Source organism: Dromaius novaehollandiae, chromosome 5, assembly GCF_036370855.1.
Source record: "Dromaius novaehollandiae isolate bDroNov1 chromosome 5, bDroNov1.hap1, whole genome shotgun sequence".
Lineage (NCBI taxonomy): Eukaryota > Metazoa > Chordata > Aves > Casuariiformes > Dromaiidae > Dromaius > Dromaius novaehollandiae.
Window position 1 is genome coordinate 14215419 of NC_088102.1, and position 27754 is coordinate 14243172.

The 27754-nt window shown below is 38.7% G+C and overlaps 2 protein-coding genes across 9 annotated transcripts in view; one reads left to right on the plus strand and one right to left on the minus strand.

Moving 5' to 3' along the window:
• Positions 1-1696, minus strand: part of WDR25 (WD repeat domain 25) — a 66756-nt gene extending 65060 nt beyond the window's left edge. For 2 of the 3 annotated variants that reach the window (XM_026111376.2, XM_026111375.2), the window contains exon 1: positions 1324-1696. The gene's annotated coding sequence lies outside the window, so the exon portion shown is untranslated. The remainder of the gene's footprint in view (positions 1-1323) is intronic. The other variant, XM_026111374.2, reaches the window with a different exon arrangement.
• Positions 1616-27623, plus strand: WARS1 (tryptophanyl-tRNA synthetase 1). Of its 6 annotated transcripts, none has more exons than XM_026111382.2 (12): positions 1616-1703; positions 3590-3645; positions 5823-6043; positions 7092-7299; positions 14153-14261; positions 15200-15319; positions 15630-15812; positions 17167-17267; positions 18545-18657; positions 19752-19925; positions 22969-23109; positions 24912-27623. In XM_026111382.2, the coding sequence occupies exons 3-12, from the start codon at positions 5930-5932 to the stop codon at positions 25068-25070; spliced, it is 1422 nt and encodes a 473-aa protein (XP_025967167.1). In that variant the 5' UTR covers positions 1616-1703; positions 3590-3645; positions 5823-5929; the 3' UTR covers positions 25071-27623. The 6 variants fall into 6 exon arrangements, with proteins under 6 accessions (XP_025967167.1, XP_025967165.1, XP_064368144.1 ...); XM_026111380.2 differs by having other exon boundaries at positions 1620-1703; positions 5765-6043; XM_026111381.2 differs by lacking the exon at positions 1616-1703 and adding an exon at positions 1744-1887 and having other exon boundaries at positions 5765-6043.
• The last annotated feature ends 131 nt before the right edge of the window (positions 27624-27754 follow it).

The window sequence follows — 27754 nt, forward strand, 5'->3', positions numbered from 1 at the left end:
TCCTATTACACACATAACCCATAAGCCTTAGTTTTTGTACAAGCAAAGCAGTTCTGACATCTGAAGAATTCCAATTCAACTTTTTTTATATCAACACTGTCCTAAAGCTTCTAACATTGCCCTAAATAAAGAAAATCCAAAACCAAAGGACATTGTATTTTATTGTAAACATACTGGATTTTAATACTTAAACTAGCTTATGGCATTAATGACGTGCTTTACAATGTAGTAAGCTACCAGGAAAACCTTGCAAGGTTTTTTTTTTTTTTTTTAATGTATGACTGATGATACACCAGATGGTTGGACTACTGTTCTGAGGGACTTCAACAGGCTGGAGAAATGGGCAGACAGGAACCTCCTGAAGTTTAGCAAAGCAAAGTGCAAAGCCCTGCACCTGGGCAGGAATAATCCCTTGTACCAGTGCAGGCTGGGGGCCAACCAGCTAGAAAGCAACTTTGCAGAGAGGGACCTGAGGGTCCTAGTGGACAAAGAGTTGAACGTGAGCCAGCAATGCACCCTTACAGCAAAGAAAACCAATGGTATCCTGGGCTGCATTAGGAAGAGTGTTGCCAACAGGTCAAGGGAGGTGATCCTTCTTGCCTGCTGAGGTCACATCATGAGTACTGTGTCCAGTATTGGGCTCCCCAATATAAGAGAAACATGGATTTACTGGAGTGAGTCCACAAAGCCTCAAGCATGCATCTTATGACAACAGGTTGAGAGAGCTCAGACTCATGGGGATCTTACTGCTGTTTATAGATATCTGATGGGGTGTGTAAGGAAGACAGGGCCAGACTCTTCTCAGCAGTGCCCAGTGACAGGACTGGGGCAACAGGCACAAACTGAAACACCGGAAATCTCTTCTGAACATTAGGGAACGCTTCTTCACTGTTAAGGCGGTCAAACACTGGAGCAGGTTGCCCAGAGAGGTTGCACAACCTCTGTCCTTAGAAATACTGAACACCCGGCTGGCCTTGGTAACAGGCAGTGAGCTCCGGGTGACCTGCCCCGAGCAGGGGGCTGGGCCCGGCTCTGCCAGCCTCAACCATTCTGTGACTTATCCACGTACGTTAAACCAGTGAGCGTTAAGCTTAGCGCACGCAACATCACACACCCACGGGATAACCCCGGGCGACAGCACGAAGGTAAGAAACTGCTTATCACCGCCGAGCACTGCAGCGCTTGCGGCACACGCAGCCTGCCGGCCCCACAGCCGCGGCCCGGGACGCTCCCCACACCCCTACGGAGGACGGAAACCAAGCCAGCCCCCAGGAGCACGCCCCAGCGCCCAGGCAGCGCCCCCCCCCCCAGCCCCCGCGATACCTGCGCGGCGGCGGCGCCACAGCCCCTCCGCCGGCAGCGCAGCCCGGATCTCGCCACTCTCTCTGCCGGCAGCCGCTCCGGCCTTTAAAGCCCGCCGGGGAGGAAACACGGCGCGCTGCTCAAACGGTCCCACCTGCCCCGCGCCGTGCCGGCGGGAAGCGGTGTGGGGAAGAGAAGGGGCCAGGCGTGGGGGAGCCCTGCTCCACCCGCGGCAGGCAGAGAGACCGGTCTCGTCGAGCTGCGGCTCGTCCGATGGCGGTAGGTAGGGAAGGGGGCGGGAGGAAAGGGTTCCGGCGAGGGTGCGTTTCCAGCCGGGAGGTAGTGATGGCCGTGCCGGGGGCGGTGACGCGGCGGTGACAGCGGGGCGGCGAGCGGAGCCGGTGCGTGCGGCGGCGGCGGCGGGGCCGAGCCGGGCCGGGCCGGGCGGGGGCCGCGGGCTCGGGGCGGCCCAGGGGGCGGAGGGGAGGCGCCGTGGGCTCGGGGCCGGGCCGGCCGGGAAGGGGAGGCGGCGCGGGCTGGTAGGAGGGGGCCCGGCGGTGCTGAGCGGCGTCGAGCGGCGCCTCGGTGAGAGACCGGGGAGGGGGGGTCGGGGCTATTTCTGCGCCGTAGCGCGGTGCGCGGTTCCCACCCGGCTCGGATCCCCCTCCTGCCGCGCGGCCCCGGCCCGGCCGCGGGAGAGGCGCCTTTTGCGCGGGGCTGGCGAGGGCCTCGGCCCGGCCTGTGCGGCGGGAGGTGCCGCGGGGCCCGGGGCTGCGGCGCCGGCTCTGCGCAGGGCGCGTCCGGTACCGCAGCTTGGCTCCGGGTCGCTGTGGGAAAACCTCGCAGAGGTCTCTCTCTCTGCAGGTGGTGCGGGACTTCGATAAGATTAGCTGAGTGGTCATGTTGCCATCGCAGGGAATGTATTTGCAAGCTTTTATCATATTTTCATACATAAATTAACGATTAACCTGGCTGAGAAGCTGGTTCTGCTATAAAATGCCGTGTATGTTGAAATACTTCTCAAGGGGCATTTCGTGTGATACGCATGGACATACCACATGCGTTTTATTTCTAAGGGACTTGATGCATTTTTCAGGAGCATAAATGCTGTTAGACTTATGCTCACGTGCTTTCATTCATTCCTGAAACCTGAGTCATCACTTTTGTAATACTGATTTCTTTGGAAGTTTCGATGTGCCTTCCTGTGGTGTTTGTCATGAAGAAGCATTTCTTAACATAATATAAAACCCTATTCTTTGATTCCCAGTCCTCTACCCTTACCAAATCAGATAGCAAGCAGTGAAAATGATCATAGATCTGTGATTGTCATACAACTGGAAAGAGGATGCAGTTGTTTCCTGATACCTCTTCCCAGGATTGTTTCTGAGCTTTGTCTGATGATAACTCAATGTGATATTCTTAAACAGTCACAAGAGCATGATCCATTACAAGTTACCATGCACTAGATTGGAAGAACAGTCATGTAATTCTTGGCTTTCAAGTTTACACTGTGAAATTGTGCATTTAAGTTCATCTTTGACTGGTTCTAAATGTCTTAGTAATCCATTTTCAAGTCCCCATGTGTCTTTTTTTCCTCCAAAACTGTTTATATAAAGTACTTAACGTGTTTGGGACTGTTTGTTTTCATAATATCAATAAGAAATGAAGAAAAATGTTCCTGGAAAAAATGCAGAAAGTCCATTTATTTCTTTGAACAGTTCAAAACTACCTTTATGAATTTCAAAAACTGATAAAGACCTCTGTCCCATGTAACTGAATTCCTGGTTTGAATTCCACCAGCAAAGAAGGACATTTAGTTTTACTGTGTTAGAGATAAGGCTTAGGTAGCAGTTAGTATTTTTTTGCATTCTGTAATCCTGATATCCTCATCTCTTGCTGCATTGACTAGATTACTTTTGCTACTTCCTACCAAAAATGCATTTTCATTTGGGAATTTTTGCTTAGCTTGAAAGCGTAATATTTAAAACTTTTTAAAGAGTCTTTCTTTCCTACTGTCCTCCAGTATGTGTGTTCAGTTTTGACTGTGACATTCCAGAATTCCTTCCAGAATGGAGGCAATCTGTCCATAAGAATGTACATTCCAGAATTAAGTTAAAATGCCAAGGCACAATTTGTTCTACACCAAAAAATAATTCCTGTTTACTTTTTGTATTTTGTAAAATTTGAAGCCAACAAATGTAGCTGGGATATTTCATCAGAAAGATTGTGTGTTAGAATCAATAAATCTTTCCTCGTATGAATTTACTTTATATACTCTCTTTTCCAGTTAAATATCTTGTGCCCATGATAAAGAGGAAAACACTATTATCCAAATAAATAAATGTAAGTAAATTATAAGAATGTGTCAGATAATTATTTTATATGCGTCAAGTTACCTCTTTAAAATAACACTGTCAGATTTCAAATAATCAAACTCAAAGGGATAAATATTAGGTTCAAAACTTGAGGATGACTGATATTATACTATTCAGTCTTATTTTAGTCAATTATATAATTTAAGTACTTTATCAGTGTCTGTGTTAATACACTGAGCAAATAAAATAAGCAAGTAGATGTACATGCTTTCCAACTTTCTTACAGTAGTCAACTGAAGCTGAAATTTGGGAACATTGCAGCTGTTTGACAAACAAAGCCTTAATGGTGGATGTTTTGGTTACCAGCAGTCCTGCTTGGGTTTTCTAGGCAGGCAAAGCCTTGTCACAGTGGCAGCCAAAATACATACTTTTTAAATATAAGCAAGGTTGTGATTAGCCTGATTATTTTATAAAGGAAGGTTTGATATAGTGCTGAAAAGCTAATGCAAATATTATAGACTGTTTTTTTATTATTATGGTAAAGGGGAAACAAATGAGTGTGTTTCTCGTTAATAGCTTTTATGATTCACTTGAGTTAAATCTGTAAATCCAATCTATTCATGTTCCGTGCATAGCCATGTATCAAGAGGACGTTAGGGAGACTCTCCAGGGTTCTAGAATAGTCTGATCTAAATTTGTATCTCTCTTCAACAAATACTTACTTTGCTTACTTTAAGGCTTATCTGTCCATTCTGAAGAAGGGAAATGACAGCGGTCTCAGAGCACAAATCCTCCTACAATTCTGTTTCATACGAAATTTTTAATGGGTAGCCTGTTAAGTGTATTTAAAAGGCCTGTTTAGTCCATCATGAGGAATAGGCTTTCTGTGGCTGTTTTAGTGTCTTTGAACCTGCAGCTTACTCTCTTTGAATAAATACCAGTGTCCACGTAATCCTTTGGAAGTCAGTAGGGCTTTGCATTGGCACAGAAGTCTTCCTGCACGGACTAAAATGTGGGCATAGCATGATAGAGAATGCTTAGGGTGAATGCTCTGCTTCTAACACATTGCTGTTTGCAGCTCAGTAAAAGGCTAATTTACTCTTCCAACTTGCATTGCATTTGTCACTATCACATCCGAATACAGTGTGTATAAAATAAGCATCAGTTTATGCATTAAGATGGCATGACTTTCCTCAATAAAAAAGCAATAAAGTAGTTTGGGTGGTTACATTAGTCAGTTGCATCAGATTGAGGAGTAGCACTTTGCCATGCTGGCCAAGTTATGTTAGTGTTCATAGGAAATGGATCATTTTGTAATGGCTGCAGTTTTACTTACCATGTTGTTTTTCAGACAAATGATGTCCTCCTCCCCTCTTTTTTAAAACTAACTTTCTTCTATATAAATATGGTAAACTCACTATAATTGGAACCATAATGGTTTTAAAAGTCACTCTTCCCACATCAAGTTAATGCTTGTTTATCCTCAGTTCCAAATATTTAAACACCACAGTGCTTGAATTTTAACAAAAACTGTTTTAGAGCCTATGTGCTTCTAAAGACCCTGATAGAGAGCTGCTGAGCTTGAACGATTTCTTAAAATAAAACATCTCTGCCTCTGCAGATGAAATGTGTTTTCACTCTAATGGCAGCCAGGTAGCAGCTTCACCATATTTCTTAGACATAAATCAGACAGTCTGCAAAGACAATATATCGGGTAATTTTTGAAAAGTTAGAAGAAGAAATTCCTGTGGCAGCAGAAATTGCTGAGCCACTGCACATATATAATAAAGTGGGAGTTAATCCAGTGTAATCCCTATTACAGGAACTTCCATTCTTTGAAATTACTAAAATGTGTACCAAGAGGTGTATTAACTAAAATTAAGTAAGGAAGAACTTGTAATTTATAAATGTGTCATTGATCTTTGTCCCTTTAGTTATTTATATGTTTGTGATGTAGAACAATGGTAACCTTACTGGTTTTAATGTGATTCATAACCAAAATGGTATGCTTGCTTAAGTATACATTATTTAACATTCCATAATTTGTGAATTACTCTATTGTAAACTATGCAGTTGTAGTTCTCCACAGTCTTCAAATGGATGAAATCAAGTTTGGGGTCAGTATAGTTTTTATATTCTTATTCCAGCATTCTAATCTTGAAGATATACAAAGAAGAATAAAACACACTATTTATTACCCTACAGTTCTCCTTCAGTTTGTTGCTGCTGTTTTGAATCCAGAAGCTGAAAAAGTGGAAGACTTTTAGATTTATTTGAATTGTAAATAAAAAGATCTCTTACACTTCTGGAAAATGGCTGATATTCAGAACTGTGATTTGAAATCTTTGAATCCACTTCAGCTGTTTGAAAAAGTAACTGAACAAGGAGAAAAAGTCAGAGCACTGAAAGCAGGAAAAGCACCAAAGGTATTTCCATTTCATGTGTTGAACTCTTCATTTTTAAGTTTATGTCTGTTTTTAACAGCTTTGAAAAATACAGTTGTTCAGATCTCTTTTGTATTGCAATAAGAAAAAAACCTTTGTTTAAAAATATTTGTCCGTTGTTTCTGCTGTGGATGTACCTGGAGCAGGGTAGTCCTTAACAAGAGCAAAGTTGTTACTTCTGAAGTAAGAACAGAGTTGTATGCTTAAAAGTTTGCTTCAGCCATTTGCCGTGCTATGTGAAGTAATCCAAGGTATTTGGTTTTCAAATGGTGTTTGTATTACATTCTGCTTTGTTTTTAGATTCTTAGTTAAAATCTCTTTCTACATGCATTATCATACACATTGGCAAATATGTCTTCCTGTAATTGTACGGACAACCCCTGCTTGGTCTCCCCTAAATAATTTAGTAATTTACCATTAATTCCATTAATTTCAAGTTCCCTATTTTGTCATCAGTATGTTGGCACAGAGAGTTCAGTTTTGATATGGGTTGATATGGGTGTGGAATGCCTGTGGGAATGAGCCTTTAAAACTGGTAGTCAAATAAAACTTTGATATATTTATGGTTTGTGTGAGATGTTACAATAGCCCTTTATTAGAAAGGTCATAACGATGAAAGTTGTTCATGTTCTTCTTGTTCTTGTTTTTCTTCAAGTCTACCAGTGAATTATAATGAGTAAGTCATTTTAAGGTGAGCCACTGCAAGAACATTTTTAATCAAGTAAATTAGATAACAATTTATATTATATCTAAATACCTTAGAAATTTGTATTTAAGATTATTATACCTCTGAAAATCAGGTAAGCACTTTTTTTTTCCTCAGGCACAAATGGAAAGGTGAGGCAGAGAGATTTTAAATATCTTGCCAATGGTGATGCACTAAATTCTAATGATTAGGAAACTGTTTTTCTTTTCTGTTGGGCATTGATACTGCAAACATGTGTAAAGGCTTAACTTAGAACTTATAAATAAGTCAAAGCATGAATGCTGTCTATCTTAAGTCAAACAGCTGCTTTTTTCCTTTATTCAGGATGAAATTGATGCAGCAGTGAGGATGCTGCTGTCATTAAAGCTGTCATATAAAACGACAACGGGACAAGATTATCAGGCAGGCTTGCCTCCAAGAGATCTTGTATCAATAAACAACGGTACAGCTAAAGAAGAGGACGAGGACTTCGTGGACCCCTGGACTGTGCAGACATCAAATGCTAAAGGCGTGGATTATGACAAACTCATAGGTATAACTCTTTCTTCACTGCTACTAAGGAATTTATGTAAAGTGATTCTGTTGACCACAAAAATAACAAAAGATCGTAACAAATTCAAAACCACAGACATGGAATAGGTAACTTTTAATTTATGTCTAATCTTAGCATTCATATGTCTAAAGAATTAGCTCTAGGAGTTGAAAATGTCCCAGGCAGGGCTTTCCTATGGAAGACTTAAATACATTGCAAAGAATTTTTCAGCTTAAAATAAAAGTTTCACTCACAATTCATTTTTAGCACAAGGATTGTTATTAGAAGTTATGTTAATGAAGAGACTATGACTGAATAACTGCATCTTCAGTGGCTGTGATACAGAATAGTAATAGTTATGGCCAGGCTTCTTACCATCGTTCCACATCTGACTTGACCTCCACATTAGATAGGTCAGAGTCTGTTCTAATTCTAATTCAAAATTAATGCAGAAATCTGTAAGTGCAGTGACTCCTTCACAAGACAATATCAAGCAACTAAGTGCAGTTTGGGATGGAGAAGATGCAGCTCCAGCAGAAAACATGTATCTAATGGAAGATATTTTAGACGGAGATGTTACAAAACTTGTAAAGTTTGGAAACTTAAGAAACAGCCATTTTGTTAATTTCCTTATTTGATTTATTGTTGTCTATTTTGATAGGTTGTTTGGGTCCGTAGTGTAGAAACAGGTGAGAGAACTGATCATTAATTTATACTATTTTTCTTCTTTTTAAGACAGTTGTCAACCTCCAAACCATGTTTAGTACCTCAATGAAAATTCTTTAACACTATTAAATTGCTGGTGTCTACTTAGTAGCTTGGCTCTGATGATAGACCATACAACCTTATGTGGCAGTGACCTTATATTTGCGTTTGGGAGCTGACTTGCTAGTACCAACCTTTTTTTTTTTTTTTCTTTTCTTTTCTTTTCTTTTTTTTTTTTTTTTTTTTTTTTTTTTTTTTTTTTTTGACTGGGTGTGATACTCTTGTAAGATCATATCAAATGAGTGTGTTTATTGGTTTAGTCTGCAGAAGGCTATGGGAAAAAGAAAAAGTTGGAAAGGGAGAAGTGTACTAAGAAAGATGTACCACCGTGGGGGAGAGGGAAGAAAGGAATTGTTAGAATCTAGAGATGGACAAGATCTCTCATCATCTTGTTACTTGTGTAGGAGGCATGGGGAAGGTTTTGGGTTTTCCTGAGGGGTTTTCTAATGCTTGTAGAAAAGTCGGAAGAGTATCCTACTCTGTTGGCACAGTCTCAAGGTCTTTTTGAGAATGATTGGTATGACCTTACTGTAAATAAGTTATGTAAAACCAGTGTCCTTTTTTCAGGTGGTGTGTGTGTGTGTGCATATATACTGTCTTTTGACCCGCCCTCCAATGGTGGATTAGACTGGAGGGTTTTTCCATACTTATACTGATAGCAAATTGGTGAATTTGGTAGATGAGTCATTTAGCTTGTTCTAAGTCATGTGTTGGAAATTTTTCAAAGAATGCTCACTATTCCAGGAAGTGAAGCATTTACTGTTTGCTGTTGATAAACTTCCTCCTCTTCCTCCTTTAAGAAAAATAATAAAAAAGAACAAATATTGTCCAAGAATTTGACATCTGACAGCTTTTACAATAAAGGAAACCACAAATCCTTATATTTGTTATCAGTACCAGAGAAAGGTGCCATTGTGTTTGTGCGTATGCAAGCTTAAAAGAATGAAAGTGCTAAAAGCAAGAGTTTTAATTGAAATGGACATTTTTCTCAAATTGTTGTCTTGGGCATGCACTTATTTACACACCAAAACAGCCTGCAAATATTGTGGGAAGAAAGGTTATGTTAGCAAAGTATTAGAGATAAGCATCCCTAGAGAATGTAGGCTTTTTGACTTGAGGATGAGTGAAGAAAAGATGACTGAGTGAGAAAGAGCTCCGTATGTTAGAGTGCTGATACTTATCAGTGAGTATTGCAAGTGACAGAGAATCACAGAATGGTTGAGGTTGGAAGGGACCTCTGGAGATCATCTAGCCCAATCCTCCTGCTCAAAGCAGAGTCATCTCAGGACCTTGTCCAGTTGGGTTTTGAATATCTCCAAGGACGGAGACTCTACAACCTCTCCAGGCAACCTGTTCCAGTGTTCAACAACTCACACAATACAAAGCTTTTTTCTTATGTTTAAATGGAGTTTCCTGTTTTTCGATTTTTTTATCCATTGCCTCTTGTCCTTTCACTGGCCACAGCTGAGGCTCTGTCTTCTTAACTTCCCCTCTTCCCCTCCCTCCCCCACTAGGTGTTTATACATGTTGACAAGATCACCTCTGAGCCTTTTCTTCTTCCAGCTAAACAATCCCAGCTCTCTCAGCTTCTCCTCATATTACACGTGCTCCAGTCCTTTAATCATTTTTGTGGCCCTTTGCTGGACTTGCTTCAGTATGTCCATGTCCTTCTTGTACTGGGAAGGCCAGAACTGGACCCAGCACTCCAGATGTGGTTTCACCAGTGCTGAGTAGCGGGGAGGGATCACCTCCCTTGACCTGCTGACAATGCTTCTCCTAATGCAGCCCAAGAGGCTGTTGGCCTTATTTGCTGCAAGGGTGAATTTCTGGGTCACGTTCAACTCCTTGTCCACCAGCACCACCAGGTCCTTCTCTGCAAAGCTTCTTTGCAGCCAGTTGTCACTACAGGCTATTCCTGCCCAGATGCAGGACTTCGCATTCCCTTTTGTTGAGCTTTGAGATTCTTGTCTGCCTATTTCTCCAGCCAGCTGAGATACCTTTGAATAGCAGCACAAACATCTGGTGTACCAACCACTACTCCCAATCTTGTATCATCTGCAAATTTGCTGAGGGAGCACTCTGTCTCGTTGTCCAGGTCATTAATGAAGATGTTATATAGTATTTGCCCCAGTATCAACTTCTGAGGTACACCACTAGTGACTGGCCTCCAGATGGACTTCATGCCACTGATCACAACCCTCTGAGCCCAGCAATTCAGCAAGTTTTTAGTCCACCTCACTGTCCATTTATCTAGTCTGTAATTCAACAGTTTCTCTGTGAGGATGTTACAGGAGACTGTGAAAGCCTTACTAAAGTTGAGATGAACAATATCCACTGCATTCCCCTCATGCACTGAGCTAGTCACACCATTGTAGATGGCTGTTAGGTTGGTCAGGCATGATTTCCACTTCATGAATCCATGGTAACTACTCGCAGTCACTTTCTTGTCTTTAATATGTTTGGAGACAGTTTCCAGGATTATTTGCTCAATCACCTTCCCAGGGATCATGGTGAAGCTGGCCAGCCTATAGTTCCCCAGATCCTCCTTCTTGCCCTTCCTGAAGATCTGAATGCCATTTGCTTTCTCCCATCCTCAGGAACCTCTCCTGGTCTCGATGACCTTTCAGAGATTATCTAGAGTGACTCGGTCAGTAAAGTTACTGTGTAACGAAAATTACTGGTTATTAGTTTTCCGTATTCAAATATAACATGACGGTGGTGAAAGAGGAAGAGTGCACAATAAATTTTCAGTAATGCAACCATGCTTTTGAAAACAGCGGAGCAAGCTGTTCAGCTTTCAGAACTTCTTATCTTATGGACAGCAAACTAAAAGCTGTCTCGGTGAAAGCTAGAAAACTGTAGATTAAAAGCACACTGAAGAATTTCTTAAAAGCTTGTTAGGGAGAATGTGTCCTTGTTAGCAGCTGTCTAGGAAGGTAGAGTCTCTTTGGATAGAGAGTCTGAAAAGTGTTCAACTTTCCCAGTTTATTATGTTTCAAGTATAACAGATCCAATATCTATAAAAGGGAACACCTGTTCAAATCTATAAAAGGACTTCTTGTATCTTTAACTGTCTGTATCTTCACTTGAACTGCATTTGTAACTGTTAGAACTAATGTTAACATACTGTAAATATGTATGGTACAACTGGCCTGTATCGCACATTTTTACAAACCAACATTATCTTTTAAAATAAAAATCTGAAAGCTTTAGCTGTTCGTATTGAAAGACGAATAATAGGAGGACTTTCAGGAGGAAGTGGGCATAAGAGGAATTCGGCGAAAAATATTTAGTTTTAACAGGAAAGAAGAGGATAGAGAAAGACGAGACAATCTGTGAATGTTTAATAAAGTTATTCGGGCATTTCCAGAAGTGTTCTATGTGCTAGAGAGCTTTTGGCCACTTTTTATGACATTATACAAACATTTCCAGGGTTACTAGCCCCAATTAGTCTGGAGCATTTTCATGGTTTCTGTTTCTGTAAGATTAGCCTCTTACCAGTCGTTTTTGTTCTGCTGAACCAAACATTTTCATGTTCATTTGGTCTCTGCTAGTATTCATCCAGATTATAATTAATTTGCCATTTTGTGATGCATTTTATTTGCTAGGAAGAAATTAATTTGGTAATTAAGGTCTGCTCAGGACAAGTAGATGTAATAACTCTCCCAAAACATTTGGGTTAAACTGGTGTTTGCTGAATCATGCACCATCTTTTTTCTTTTCTAGTGGTATTTGTGTTAATCAGTCACTGCATGGCCTCAGTGCTTCCTTTGTATGATTTCTTGCTTGGTTTACCTAGAGTGAATGAACAATTGCAAATGAGAACTTGTGCCAGTTGAGTAATGGTGAATGATAGACCTATTTTCCCTTCCCACTTAGTAATGAATTTGTATGTACTCAGTAAACTTAAATTTAGCACAAAGTCTTGTTAGTAATGCAAGGGCATAACCAGTAATTCTAGAAGAAAATGAAATAGTTGTGGAGGGTTTGAAACACTTCCAAACTCATGGTCAGATTGGATGTATTTCCATTCCTCTTTCACGTCAAGATTGAGTCTTTCCTTCAGTGAGGGTTCCTGATTTTTGTTTCTGAAAGGCTGCTCAGCGAATAGTCCATATAACAAAATACACCATCAAACTTAAACATGCATCTCAGTCAGGATGGGATAGGAACTGTCTATCCTCAGGTCTTCTCGGCATCTTGGAGCTCTTGTGTACATGTTGGGCTGCGTCTTCTCTCCCATCTCTCATAAAGCCTTTGTGGACACCGCAGTCTCAACGATTAGGATGGGCATGGTTTTAAATAGTCCTTTTTAAGATGCATATAAGCCTTGATGGAACAAAAATATCCTCCATGCTGCACTTTGAGAACCTGGACTGGAAAGGGCTGGAAAGGCTTTTTGTGGTTTTTGATGGGAAAGAGATTAGTCTAGTCTGGCTGTATAATAAACCCAGCGTGTCTAAATATTTGGCTTTTCAAGTTACCCCAGTGTGCTTAATGTTCCTTGCTGCCCCTGTAGCTGGTTATTTTGCTTTGGAAAATGAGTTGTGTTCCCAAGGCAGCACATTGGGTAAACAACACAGGTAAACAGCTCTGCCTCCAGCTGGAGTCAATCTAGCTCTGTCATCCAGTGATGCCAGGATGTAACATTAGGAAATCTAAACCTACCTGCTCTGATAGGAAGTTGTAGTCTTTAGAAGGATATTTTGGTTAGTTACCATATCCCTGTAGGAAGGCTTTTAATATTTTGTTGCTTTTGGTTAAAAAAAAATTGATAATTAAAAGATGGGAATATGCATAAGGAGGGAGTTAAAAATAAACTTGATTCTATATGGGACATTCAAGGTAATTTTCCTTGTGTTTTCCACAGGGCAAAAGTTCAGTAGTCATATGGCTTGCTAGCTGCATAATGAATGGGTCTAAACTGATTTCTCTGTTTCTGGTTTCCTTAGGAAACTGTTACGATATTTCAGATTTGTCAAGTGTCATCTCTATGTTCCCGTAGAATGATTATTTCCTGTTACGGTTAATGCGACCTTAATTGCTTTTGCCGTGTGGACATGTGCCTTGTAAGCAGGGAATTTGCCAATGTTGTCTGTTTTTTAATAAAATACTTGGAATAGACAGATCTAGATATTATCTACATATAAAAGAATTTTTACTTCCAGAATCTCTGTTTTATTCCATTGAATACTTTGGAAATCACAACAATTAGTACTGCAAGTTGTTCTAATTCTAAATAGAATAGAATAGTAGCTACAAGTAGATTCTTGTCTAGATTTCTGTCAATCAAACCAAATCATGGTGTATTGAGCTGCTTAGAAGGGTCCCCAAGAATTGGGATTGGAGTGTAGCAAGCTCTACTGAAGAAAGATTTCCCCACTTTGGTTTTATCTGCAATAGGAAAAAATACTGCCTTTTCAATCTGCCAAAACTTTTCTTGGATGAAATGACTGCACCTAAATGCCTAGAAAATGCCATCATATTGATCAGCTGATTATCTAAACCATCAAGTAACAAATCCTACTTCACTGAAATGAAAAGTATTATGCATTACCTTTTCACGCCTCTTGAGGGGAGTGGTGTCCATAACCATATCAACATAAAAGAAGAGTGCAGTCTGCATAAGAGTATTTGGGGTTGAAGATGAAAACAATATGACCTGAGAGCCAAAAACTTAGGCATCAAGAAAGAAGCATTCAGAGCCTTGCATCCATATTCATCCTTTGGTTTCCAGAGGCCACCAAGTTATTGCCCCAAGTATGTTTCTTTGGCATGCTTTTGTTCTGAATAAAGAATACTCTTGCTTTAAGGAAACTGCAGCCATAATTGTCAGTCATGGGTACAACACTGCATGCTGTGAATATACTGGATCTGCTAATGTAAGCAAAGTTAGCATCAGGGGCTACTGCTGGGACTCTGGTCAACAACCAGGAAAATCTAGTCATTTTTTCTTTTACCTAAGACTTGAAGAAGTTGTCACTTTTTATCTAGGCTGTATTGGTGTGTTCTTGGCAAATACAAGATTTGGTTGAAGCTATGCATTTCTTTTTTTACTTTTTTTTTTTTTAACATTTTATTATTGCAGTTCGGTTTGGCAGCAGTAAAATTGACACAGATCTGATCAATCGAATAGAAAGAGCTATTGGGCAGAAACCTCACCGCTTTCTACGCAGAGGAATCTTTTTTTCTCATAGGTGAGTTTTTCTTTTTTTAAAACTTAAAGGTCAGATTAGATGGAATTTTTGTGAGCATTATCAGGAGAAACCAATGCCTAGCAAAGACCATTTTTTTTTACATCCAGGTAAACCAGCTATATCATTTGAAATGAGTAAAAGCTGCATCAGGTTTACACTGTCAACATTTGGAACACTTTGTTCTTTTTTAGTACACATACCAGTTTCTGGTATATCCTCACTAATCCCAAAATGAAGAAAAAATGTGCAGGCAATTTTTCCTTTGTACAGGTTCCAGTTTGACTCAGTATGTTAGCAGCCGGATGGAGGAACTGGCCTAGCAGAGAATCCCAGGGTTCATGTGGAGTCACTGCTGATTTCAGCAAGGGTCCACGTGGCCTGGGACTCTGAGGCTATACCTATGTGGTTACATAAAAAAGGCTCATGGAATAAGCTTAAGCACCAGCCTTCCAGCCTTCTAGACAGTTTAACTGTTAGCACACATGGGCTTCTGGCCCATGGCAGCTAGCACTTTTCAAATCAATGCCTAAGAGAGATCTGGGACAAAACCCCTTCCAGAGATTATTCCCAATAGGTTGTTCACACATGGCACCCTCTTTGGGAAGGGAGAAACTTTAGCTGTGGGGATACAAACTAAGTCATACTCCTTCACCTTGGGAACAGGAAATGATTCCCAGCCCTGTTTTATTAGGCTTTAGAAATTATTATCCAATGAAGTAATTTTAAAAGTTGCAATTTTTTATTTTAATTATTTTTTTCTTTGCTCTTTTTTTGTATGTTCACTGGACCTGGGTATGTTTGCTGGATACTATATTTTATTCATAAATACATTTGGTTTTAAACACACTCAAACTTTGAATAGAAGCTTTTTGCTATAGGTATTTCCTCTTAAGTTCTGTAAGAAATGCATTATGGTTTTCTCCATTTTTTTTCTTTAGAGATATGGACCAAGTCCTTCATGCCTATGAAAATAAGAAGTCCTTTTACCTTTATACTGGCAGAGGCCCTTCCTCTCAGGCAATGCATGTTGGTCATCTTATCCCCTTTATATTCACAAAGTAAGTTATTTGAACCATTTATATTAATCAAAGCATGTTTTTTCTAAGGAAGTATTGAATAGTGTTTGTAGAACTACTAAAATGATACATTACAATGGGTTCTGTTTATATCGGGTGAATATTAAGTAAATGAAAAACTTTATGCAGTCATAACTGTTCACATAAGCACAAGTAACTGCGTATGGTACAAAGATAAGAAAAGCAGGCCTCTTTATATCTTTTTGTTTAAATGTATGAAAATATTTTAGCTGCATGACCTTATGTCTTCATTTTAACTTATTCTGAGATAAAATCTTTCTGCTTTTATTAGGTGGCTGCAAGAAGTATTTGATGTTCCCTTAGTTGTACAGTTAACTGATGATGAGAAATACCTTTGGAAGGACCTGACAACTGAGAAGGCACATGAATATGCTGTAGAGAATGCAAAAGACATTATTGCATGTGGTTTTGACATCAATAAAACCTTTATCTTTTCTGATTTAGACTACTTGGGGTAAGTATAAGATTTCTTTAGAGCGTTGCGATCAAAAATTTTTAGGTATTTTCACTCAAACTTTGACAGCCAGCAGTATATTTGATAAATATGTCTAGATGTGAAAGCTTCAAGACAAGTTGTATAACATTTAAAATAGAAACTTACTAATTTTTCTGCTGTCTGTGTTTTTTATATATATTCTCCTGGCATTCTTCTGTATAATATATGAACAAGGAATTGTGTGTTTAATGCTCGAGCTTAAATTAAAAAAAAAAAATAAACCCCTAAAATGTAAGAATTCCTAAACCACCAAGAAATTTTGAGATTGTTTTATTTAAGATGGTATCGAAACCTTTGAGATGTGTTTACAGTTCATCTGTGTTATATTACTTTTTGGGAAAGGTATTTCAGCAACTTGTTATGGTCAATTAGTTTAATAATACATCATGAAAGATTATTATTTGAACTTTCGGTAAAGTTTAAAGAAGATTTTAAAAAAGAAACTGCTATTGGAAATGCCTTCTCAGAAAGAAGTTGTTCCACGGCAGAACCCAGAACTGAAGCTGTGGGCTTTGCCCTTTTGTACAGGGGGAACGAGCTTCTTTGGATGCTTAGGATGAGAGAATGTATGTTTTAGAATAGATCTGTATAATGTATAGTCCCAGAATGTGGGGCCTGCAAAGCATTTTCTCCTTTCACTCCCCTGACTTTCCTGACTCAGAAAGGTTGCGTTAGCACAGATCATCTGCTCTGTGGCTGAACAGCTCAGGGGCAGGTCAGAACTGCCATTCCTATTGCTTCAAGTTTTCAGCAGAAATAAAAGGGAGAAGCTGTTGAGCAGTTTCTGATTTGGAAATGCTGCTGGTGTATCTGGTGAGAAATATGGAACCAGACAACTTAGCCCACAGAAAATAAGAACATGAAAAATCTGAGCTACTATTCCTTTGGTGAGCCAGAGTGTCTTTTAAGGGGTACACATGGGGGATATCAAACAGCACACGAGACATGGTCCAGTCAGGATGCCTGAGTTCACAGAAAAGCATAGAGATGAATAAACTTCAGGTTCCATGAGGCATTTTGGCACCATTTCCAAACGAAAATATTTTTGTTTTCAGATAATTAATTGTGACAAAAATGTTGTTTGCAATAAGTGTTTTTGAAAAAAAGAATATATTAAACTTTCAAGGCATAAAATTCTTGTTTGTAAATAATCATTGATTATCATCTACACGTGCCACAGAAGACCAAACTGGTGCCTTCAGGGGTTTAATCCTGCAGGTTTTGTGGCACTCTCTCCTTTGAATGAAAGTTTCTGCCTATATGCTTTTTTGTTCTTGATTCCTTTTTTATTTTTCCACTTCCTTTCTCACAGGACAAGTGCAGGATTCTACCAAAACATCGTCAAAGTTCAGAAGCATGTTACATTTAACCAAGTGAAAGGAATCTTTGGCTTTACAGACAGCGATTGCATTGGTAGGAAATAATATGGATTTCTAGAAATGATGCCTGTTATCACTTTCTATGGAGCTATTTAAGTAATTACGTAAACAGATTAGTATCTTCCACTCATGTAAAAAAACAGAAAAAGCAAGATCCCTATTTCTAAGCTGATTCCAAAAGGGTACTGTTGTGGTGCCTTCACTATGGAAAACATTTAGGAGTGAAAGTTCCAGTGTGAGAGCTACTTTCTGGCCTTAGTCACAGCAAAATACAAAGCACAGAAGTTGAAGTGTCCAGGATAGAGAATAGTTCTTTTTTGTAGCTATTACTGCAATAGTCAGGAATGTTTCCCAGAAATTTCTATTATAAAATTATTTAGAAGCTTTTCTCCAGAAAAATTTCTATTAATATACACACATGCACACATGACAAAAGTTAAGAGGTGCTCAAAAGCCCAGTTATTAAGGTGCTGGGTAACTCTGTCTTTTATTCACTTCACTGCAATTGAAGGTTTCTATCACAGTGGCCACAGAAAGATTCTCTGTCAAAGATGTCATTAAAATGTTGGAGTTCCTGAGTGGTAGCCTCATTCTCTGACCAGTAAGCGGGCCAGAGGTGGCTTTTCAGCCTCCACTCTTACCAAGGAACTGATTCCTGTCAGTGTCATACCTCACCAGTGTTCTATTAAATGTTGGTATTGTGATGATGGCTTCTTCCCACATTTGGAAAAATGTACTGTTAGCATTCAGTTCTGAGAAGGTTTTGATGAGGGAATCAGGCTGGTCACTCTGCAATTAAGCATTGTATAAAAAAGATCATTAGGCACATCTGAGATGCTTTTTCATGACAATAGCATGCATATAGCGATGGCTCTAAGATCATGGAGTGGAACTTGCCCAATAGGTAGATTTGTAATCATTCTCTCACAAAGGAAGAAAATGAGCAGCTCATTAGAGTGATGATATAGTCAAGTATATTTCTGAGAATTGTAGATGTTCTGAGAGGAGAGATGAGGCAGGTACATTTTCACGTACAGAGCATGTGCTGATGAACCTTTTCCTGAACCTCTGTAATCACAGCCTGTCTTCTTTCATTAGTTCTATGTTAGTTGAAGGTATGTTGAGGTCATAGAAGGTAAAGACGAAAATTTTTCCTCAAATGAGGGAATACTGCATGAAAAGGACAGGAGTTGGTCTTCAGTTGAGCATGTGAATGATTCACTTGTGTATTATGTATTTCGAAAGGCTGTCTCTTTTTATCATTGCCTATTTTGACTTTTTCTCAGCTTTTTCGAATGTGTTATTTTCTAGGAAAGATCAGCTTCCCTGCTATTCAAGCTGCTCCATCCTTCAGTTCATCATTTCCACAGATCTTCAATGGCAAGGAGAACGTTCAGTGTCTTATTCCGTGTGCTATTGACCAGGTGAAAAATAATATTACTTAATTTGATTTTTCATGTATTTATTTTTGTAATATACCCTTCAAAGTTCATGGTGCTATATCAAAACATCTATAAAACATTCCTCTGAATACCTTTCTTGAGAAGAAGCTGGAAGAGATAAAAGGGTGTTGTGCTGTGTCCTGACAAAGATGAAGGCTTTCATAGCCTCGCAATTATGGATTCATATATTACTCATTCTTGCCAGTCTTGGACTTGTCTTGATCTCAGCCTGGTTCACAATGCACTGGCGTCTATGAAAGCAAAGACTGTGAAATCTTCAATTATGCAAAAGCTTACTGACGTGAGGATAAGAAGAAACTTCTGGCTATTTCTATGGTAACTAGGACAAGAAGTAATGGACTTAACTTGCAACACAAGAGGTTCACATTGCACTTTAGGGAAAAACCTTTTATCACTAAAAATAATGAAGCACTGGAGTAGTTTGCCGAAAACCTGCAGAACCTTAGTAATTCAGATCTATAAAAAGAGGATAGACCAACATCCACTACAAACAACAGTGATAGTGTCATTACTGTAGATAAGTATTGATTCTAGGAATCAAATTCTGCACCATCCCAATCTTTAGTTGTTTTAGTTGTGGGGACAGTCACCGGAACATGATGTAATTACATTCATCAACCACTGCTTTATGTGGTAAAGCTCTTGCAGTTGGTTTAAGTCAGGTCAGCAGCACAGCACTGCCAGCTTGATCATTGATTTAGTTTAGATTCTGTGATGGCTGTTAAATACGGTGGGAGAAACCTCTCATTTTACGTTGCATCCATCTCCAGGCTATTAAGCATAGTTTTCACAGCTGTTTGAATGTATCTGTTAATTGAAGGAATGGGAGAGTACAGTAAAAATACAGAAATAAAAAGATATTAGGAATTTTTTGTTTGTTTTGGTTCCTCAAGGTGAAGTGGCTGCCTGAGGGGATTGGAAATAGGCTATGGAACATTTTTCTTTTCTTAAGGCCACTTGTTAAGGCATGAACTAATGCCTAACAGTCAGCACTAATTAGCTCTAAAACCATGTTTTTCAACTTTATTGTGTCCTTTTATTAATGGTTGTTCTAGGATCCTTATTTTAGAATGACCCGAGATGTAGCACCTAGAATTGGACTTCCTAAACCAGCCTTACTGCACTCAGTCTTCTTCCCAGCCTTGCAAGGAGCACAGACAAAAATGAGTGCTAGTGATCCAAACTCTTCCATCTTCCTCACTGATTCTCCCAAACAGATCAAGACCAAGGTAAGAACCTGTGCACCTTGCACAAAGCTTTATAATAAAGAGAAGTGATGTTCCTCGTGATTACAATGACAACTTTTTAATGTTTTGTTTGAACATATCAGCTTCCTTTTCCCCCGCTCATTTCATTGCAAAGCGTCTTCAGCAATTGACAAAGTTAGGCAAATGCAGCTAGACATATCAAGTGTAATCAGGTGCGATAGCCCTGCCAGCTATACTAGCAATACAAACATTAGGTAGCGTAATCTACAAAACATCCTGTTTGTTTATCTGATATCTGCAGAGCAGTGGTGCATGAATAAGATCCATGGAGGTTCTTGATCTAAAAATAAATACTGTGTTGCCATCATTTTGAAATTTGCCAGTCCATGATAAAAATCAAATAAGCAGCTCTTTCTCTCAACTGCCTCTCCATGCTAGGGGCACGCAGTGTTGCACAATGGCAGTTGCAGCACTTGCCAAACTTTCCCTGCTGCTTGGGGATCTGCTGGTGACATGAACTTCTCACTCAAATTCCCAGACAAATATTATGTTAGACCTCATCTAAATTTTAGGAGTATTCTGTCTGAGTATATTCATAGTGCCACTTTTAGGTCCAAGGAAAATCCCTCTCATCCAGTGTCAGATGACTAAGTTAGGCAAAAGCTCACCTGTGGCACAGTAGTTTAAAAATTAACAAACAAAAAAGCAGTCATTAAGTGGAAAAGGATTTATAGACAAAAGAGCCAGATCTGAAGCTACTATCAGTCAAAACAAGAAAAGGAAACTATTTTGTTTCTGCTAGGTGGTCTTGGATTAATTCTCTAATGATTTACAAACACATATATTGGTCAAATTCTTCTGCAGTCATCTCGTAACAATTCGTTATCTGATGTAGAAACTGGTTAGAGTAAGCAGTACTTTTTTGAAGAATTAGAATTTCTCATGCATTTGGATGGTAAGAATTCCAGTTTATTGTATTGCACAGTGAAACAGTTGCTTAAAAAGAAAAGCCTATAATTTTAGGATAGAGGATACTCACTTAGTGGTAATATTGGTAATATTTTTCCCTTTTTCTTTGCAATCAGCTAATATTCTTTAAAGAGATCTAAGGTGTCTTATGTTCAATTAATAAGTCTGATTTCTACTATCCTTGAGTGGGTTGGAAGAATAATAATAGAGAAAAAAATCTAGCAATTTGAAATATAAAAACTGTCCAAAGGAAATCCTGAACACAATGTGAAGTATTGAGTAATGGAAGACAAACTGACATTTATTTCAGCTTTGGAAGCCCATCACAAGAGCTAGCTATGAAAATATTGCTGGAGTGAAAGACAAAGCGCTGTTGTAGCCAGGAAACAAAAATCAGAGAAGGAACAGTGACTCGTGGTCATAGCTAAAGGTTAAAATCAGAACGCACTTTTGTACAAGAAGAACTATCATTTACAGCCTTTTTCAGATCACTAATACATTGAAAATTAATGAGGCTCAAACCTTACAGGCAACAGAAAATGAAAAATTAGTCAGTGCTGGAAAAGACTGAGAAGCATCTGGGAAATTATTCAAAGGAAATTAATTATTATTGTAAACTCTTCTTATTTCACATATCAACACTGAATTATAGCTCAATTATTTGCATGTTTTATTAGAATCTGTAATTTAGGTTCTAAGTTATCTATATCAATACAGAGAAGAGATCAGTGCATCACTGATCATTGATAAATCATTGAAACACTCAATCAATGAGTAGAGGCCAGCATATATAAGAAATGATGCAAGAATAATATAGAACACTTTTTTTATGAAACAATAATATGCCTTCAGCTGGCATATTGTAGTTAGTCCCTCTCACCTTAGTAAGAAGACAAACTGTGGAGATTATGGACATGGGAGAAAACAATAGACTTGCAAAACATGGGAATCTGATAAGGAGATATGTGAGGGAAAGTGCAAAAATAATATATAAAAAAATAATTTTACAGATCCTGAAGCAGCTATTCAGGCTGTCCTACAATATAGGAATAGATGCAATGTGACAGATGGCAGTTTATTTTCTTAAGATATTCATCACTGCATAATTATGGTATGCAACTCATTGCCACAAGACATCTGTAACATGGTGGTTAGAAAGATTCCAAAAAAGCAACGTTGATACAGTTAATAAGAATATTCAGGAATGGTAAATATGAAACAAACAATTCCTAAGTACCAGAACCAATAAAATCTTACTTCATATGCATATGTTTCTCTTGGGTGTTGGTGATATCTGAAAAAAGGTACAAGATCCAAATGAAAGCTGTCCTTGTAATTGGGGAAGGCTTTTCTTCCTCTGCCCGGCTATTTTCTTTAAACTTGATTGGAAGATTAGCATCCCTGGAGAACTCTAACCGTGTCAATTTTTTTAAATAGGCCAGTGGCTTCTAAATTGCTATGAATGAGATAAGCAGATAAGCGATATTGACCAGTGCAATTCATCTGCCCGAAGGAAGCTATGCTTAAAAAGAGGGGAAAAAAGTCATCACGTATTCCATTTTTAGACTGAGCAATTGGGCATTTGTCTAAGGATAGCCATCATAGCCAGGATTTTGTAATCTTTAACCTTGCTTTCTTGTGTTGTCTTTCTCACAGAATAAAGAGGAAACTGGGTTCTGTAGAATTTCTTCAAAAATTCTGCAGTCTTCCTCCATCTCTTTGAAAATTAATTTTGTGATGAGATGTGTATCTTTATTTTTTCATATAGAAAGTACATTTCTTGTAAGCACATGGTCTCCCCAATAAGCAACAGCTTCTTAAACTTTCTTGACAAATCTCGTTTGGCTTCTTTTTGCTTTCTGCTTCATTTTGGTCTGGTTATGCGATCTGCAGAATGTGTGTGCATGGTCATTTTTCTGTGCTAGCTTCTAATGACCTCCCTGCTTCAGTCCTGAGGCTCTGTGTTAACTTGTCCCACTCATCTTTCAACTAGTCCTTAACATAGACTTCAGAGGATTGTGATACAGCTCTTCTTTCAATGCAGTCATCTGCACTTTTATAGAAATTATACCATCAGATCTTTATGTTGTTTCAGATTAACAAGCATGCTTTCTCAGGAGGCAGAGATACTATTGAAGAGCACAGGAAGTACGGAGGTAACTGTGATGTTGATGTGTCTTTCATGTACCTGACTTTCTTCCTAGAAGATGATGACAGGCTTGAACAACTGAAGCAGGTAAGTAACCAAGTTAAAGATAATACTATTCATTCCTTACTGGGAGAATAAAACTATGACCAAATCCTCCTATGAACCTTCTCCAGGAAAATAATTGAGTTGCTATTCTTCCCCTCTCCATCCCTTACAGATTTCATTGCATGTGGTTGTTGCAATGTTCTCCTTTCTCACAGGTTATTCTGTCTCTACATTTTTTGAAAAAGAAAAAAAATAATAATTTCCCAAGTATTTTCTTAAAAATCTCTAACACTATGTAGGACAGTGTCTCTCCTACTTTTTGAATTATGGAACCTTGTTGAGATTCATGTTGCTCTTTAGTTGTGTAATAAACCCTGCCTGTGCCTAATGTACAAAGTACCTAACTACTCTGCAGCTACAAAAGCAAATGTCAAAAACTTGTTGATTTTTTTTGTCTTATCTTCACAAGAAAGGTAATAGCAATGAGGAATTGATTCACTGAGCTCAAACAAAAGCTGCTTAATATGACTAGTATTTTCCTTAAAACCATCTGCCAGGCTTCTGTCCCTGGCAGCAGTAGCAAGACCTTTCACTGCCTTCAGATACATGATCATCATCAATACTAGGGAATATATATTCTGTGGAAGATGGTATCTGTAGCCGATAGTACCCATATCACATTGGTTTGTCAGCTTTCTCCTGGTGAGAACAGCTGTAAGAAAGACGAGCTATGGATTCTTCTCTAAACCTTTAACCTTTCCCATGCAAGGGCAGGTTAGGTAGCTACTAATCCCCTTGCAAACTCTTACAAATTCCTTATATATCTAGAGCACAGTTGAGGTACTAAGCAGTTCTCCAGTACTCTCCCACCATTGTAGCAGTATTAGCATAACTGCTGCAGGGAACGCTAAACCTAGACCACAGTCCTCAGCTTGCTGCAATGCTGCCTCAGAGCCAGGTTAGAAAAAATGAAGTCACAGCTTATACTGTCATTAATGGAGCTGGTTAAGTTACAGTACCACAGGGAGAAGCTTTCAGAAGTGGATACTCAGAGATAGCAACATCAGCTCATATTCAAAAAAAAAAAAAATCCACTGAAATCAATTAAAACAATCCAGTTGTTGTTAAGGTGTTTGACTATTGCTGAGTGAGCATCAGCAACAATTACACCTTGAATTGGTATTACAAATGGCTTGATGACAAGAGAAAGTGAGATTGTCACATTCACAGTTGTTTCAAACCATGGCTGAATTGCCCCAGCCAGGGCTGAACGCAGTCTTCTGTTTAGCCTGTGTTTGCTGCTGAAGTGTTTTCAGTAGCAGAGCAATTGAATGGATTGCCAACGGTGAACATGACTCCTAGTGTCGACAGAGATTCTCAGTGTCTTTGCAATAAAAAGGATACTTTAGTCGCACCTAACCTCTTACCCAAATTCTGTGAGAGAAAAATAAGAGAATTTGTACCTCCTATTGCGCAAAAAAAAAAAAAAAAAAAAAAAAAGCTGAGGGCAGCTGTTTATTTCAGTTGGGATGCTGCGGAGGAAAATGTGCAGTTTCCCGCAAGTAGTTACAGAGTTTCCAAATTAAATTCTTGTGAACGTAGTTTACTCAGTGCATACAGCTTGTTATGTATGAAATTGCCCAACTGCCTTAATCTTTTAAAAGGCAACAAGTAATTTTTCAAGTTACATTTTCAAAGTGATACCAGATGATCTTATAAGGCATATGCTTATTTATAGAGACATCCAAATCTTTATTTGCCAAGGGCGGACTTATAAAGAAATTCTTGTCACTAGGCCTCTTTTCATATAGCACCATATTTAGCAATCAACCCTTCCTTGACAGGCATACACAAGTGGGGAATTGCTCACAGGGGAGCTGAAGAAGGTGCTTATTGAAACATTGCAGCCCTTGATAGCAGCTCATCAAGAGAGACGCAAACAGGTCACAGATGAAATGGTGAAGCAATTCATGACTCCACGGAAGCTAGCTTTTGAATTTTGAAGAAATGCGTATGTAACTTATCACTTGATAAACCAAAATCAATACTTGTTGTCTTCTGTTGTATGTCATCACTCCCTAGTTATGTACAGCCTGCTATCAGTGCTTTATAAATATTGCTTTTAATGCGTTACTTACAATAAACATCAGAGTACAGAAAAAGTTTTAAAATATGACTCGTATCTATTTAAAATCAAAATGTGTTAGTTGAGGAATTGATTCTATACAAGACAGAATTGCCTGATCTTGCAGAGAAGCATGTCTGTCAGCACAGGACCCTATTTTATTGTATTTCATGTTGAAAATATAAATAAAATTTCCATTTTGATGCTAAAGTCTAACTTGTAAATTGCTTCAGATATGTTGGTAAGAGGTCATATCTCAGAAACTAATAACTGGCAGGTTCAATTTCTTTTGTCCTGTGTAGTTTTGTTTACTAGACTACATGTCCTATGGGGCTACTTGGGAACGTGCTACACACACAAAGATGCTGAATGTTACGAACAGATTACACAGTGACTTAGCCTGAGATCAGTACAGAAAGGATGGAGGCCTGTGAGTTGAACACAGGAGATGATAGTAAAAATTTAGTTGGCTTTGTTATCCTCTTCCTCTTTGACCCAGGGCAAGTCACAGAAAACAGTCTTTGCTTTCGTTTCTGCAGCTACAAAACTAGTCTGAATACCTCTAAAGGGAAGAGGTAAAACAGGGTTGTAAAGTTCCTTGATGTTCTCAGGTGGAAGATATTATAGAAATGCAAATTTTAGTTTCTAGTTATGAAAAATACTAAGTACTGAGTCATGCTGTGAGAATGAAGTCACTGCTGGACACAGTGATATTTTTAGGGCTACCTGTTCTGTTTTACTGCACCAGATCATTTAAACTACTGGTACTTATTTTAAGATCTGTCCCAATGAGGAAATCTACTCTGTTGAGATACCTCATGTAGTACCTCATTATTTCCTTTCTTAAAAAGAACTTTGATGTCTTTGGTATGATTTATGGAAGAGCAATTCAGATGATTAGCTAGCTTGTTTTAATATGTACAGTGCTGACTACATACTATTAGACCTATCTTGTATTTTTATAGAATAGATGGTGACTAGCCCAGATCCATCTTATCTAAATCAAACAAAAATACCTCTGATCACACAGGTGGGCACTGATGTGTGGTATTTGCAAGTCATGTAAAATATAAGGAAGGCACTAGAATGAAGTGTGAAAGATTTAAGCTTTAACAGATTCTGTACTATGGAACCTAGCAGATATATTGGTATGTAGTCTTTAAAAAAAAAGAAAAAATGCTTTTAATTTGTCCTTAAGCCTTTGAAGGCAGCTGATTACACTTGGGCTGAGGGAGAATTTTCAAGGCTGAGGCTTCTCATTGACTTCAGTAGACCTTGGATCAGTCTCTTAGTACATAAGATTGTGTTGCACTATTTGTCCTGCCTGGAGCTGGTAGACATTGCAAAATTACTCCCTTCCCACCTGTAACGGTTCTGTAACAGTGCATACATGTCCTGTCCAGCAGCGACCTTGTGTTTCTGAGAAGGAAACATTTGGGTGCCAAGCTGTATATAAGTGACTGAGTTAGTGTTACAGTCATGCTTGTGTAAGGGACCAAGGAAAGACTGAAATGCACAGCAAATTTAGTCTGTGTGTTTCAAACTTGTGCTGAAAATAGGAATACTTAGCTTTTTCTATTTTCCTTTCCACTTACTTGACCTAGCCTCACTGATCTAATGCCACCAACTCTGACGCATTAAAGTAAATGTTTACCAATAGACTACCTCTCTATAACCCGTAGTCATAGTATCTTAGTGCTAACAAGTGCGTAACAATCAGCAGATACATTTCTGTCTTTTTAAAGTCATAGAGCGCTTCCTAGAAAAGCAAAATAGTGTCTTAAATACAGTGGTAAATTAACTAATTCTTTGTTGCTCTAGACTTTTCAATGGTAACCTTTCTGTTCTCACAATCCAGTGTTTGCCATCTTTGAGCTATGCGTAATAGATAGCTCTTAAGTTGATCTTAAAGGGCTTTTACAAACTCATAGTGCAAGTTTCTTTGTGAAAATTTTCCATGAGTCCTGTAAGATTTATTTCCTTAGCTAAGAATTAATTCAGTTATTCAGGGAGAAAATTTGATGTGGGACAAACTCAGTGTGTTCTATTCTAACAAAACTTATGGATTAATTTTATAACACAGCAATTAAAATCTGAATGGAAAGTTCTAGAAGGGCACGTAGTAACAAAATTAATTTATCATTTGCTTACTGAGAAAGCACTTTACTCAAGGACTCAGATAAATGCTTACGACATGTTGCACTTCTGAATCCAACAGAAATGATACAGTTTCTTAAAGGAAGCTTGGAAAGTTCCTAAATCTGTAATTATTATTCATGTCCCAGAGGTATTTAAAGATCATGACAGGGCAGTCTTGAAAAGCATGGGTGAAATGTCTAAGAATGTAATCGGGTAATGTTCGTTACATTTTCCTCAATTTGTTGATATTTTGTTCATCTTGCTGTAATAAAAACGTGGAGGAAAGCCTGTATCCAACTTCTTCATTTGATTTTTTTTTTTAACTTTTAAAAGGCTTAATTTACACTTACTGTATTTTTAATCGCTATTCCTGCCCTTTCGAGTATTGATTTAGTCATCCAATGGAGTTGTTCTTAGTTTTGA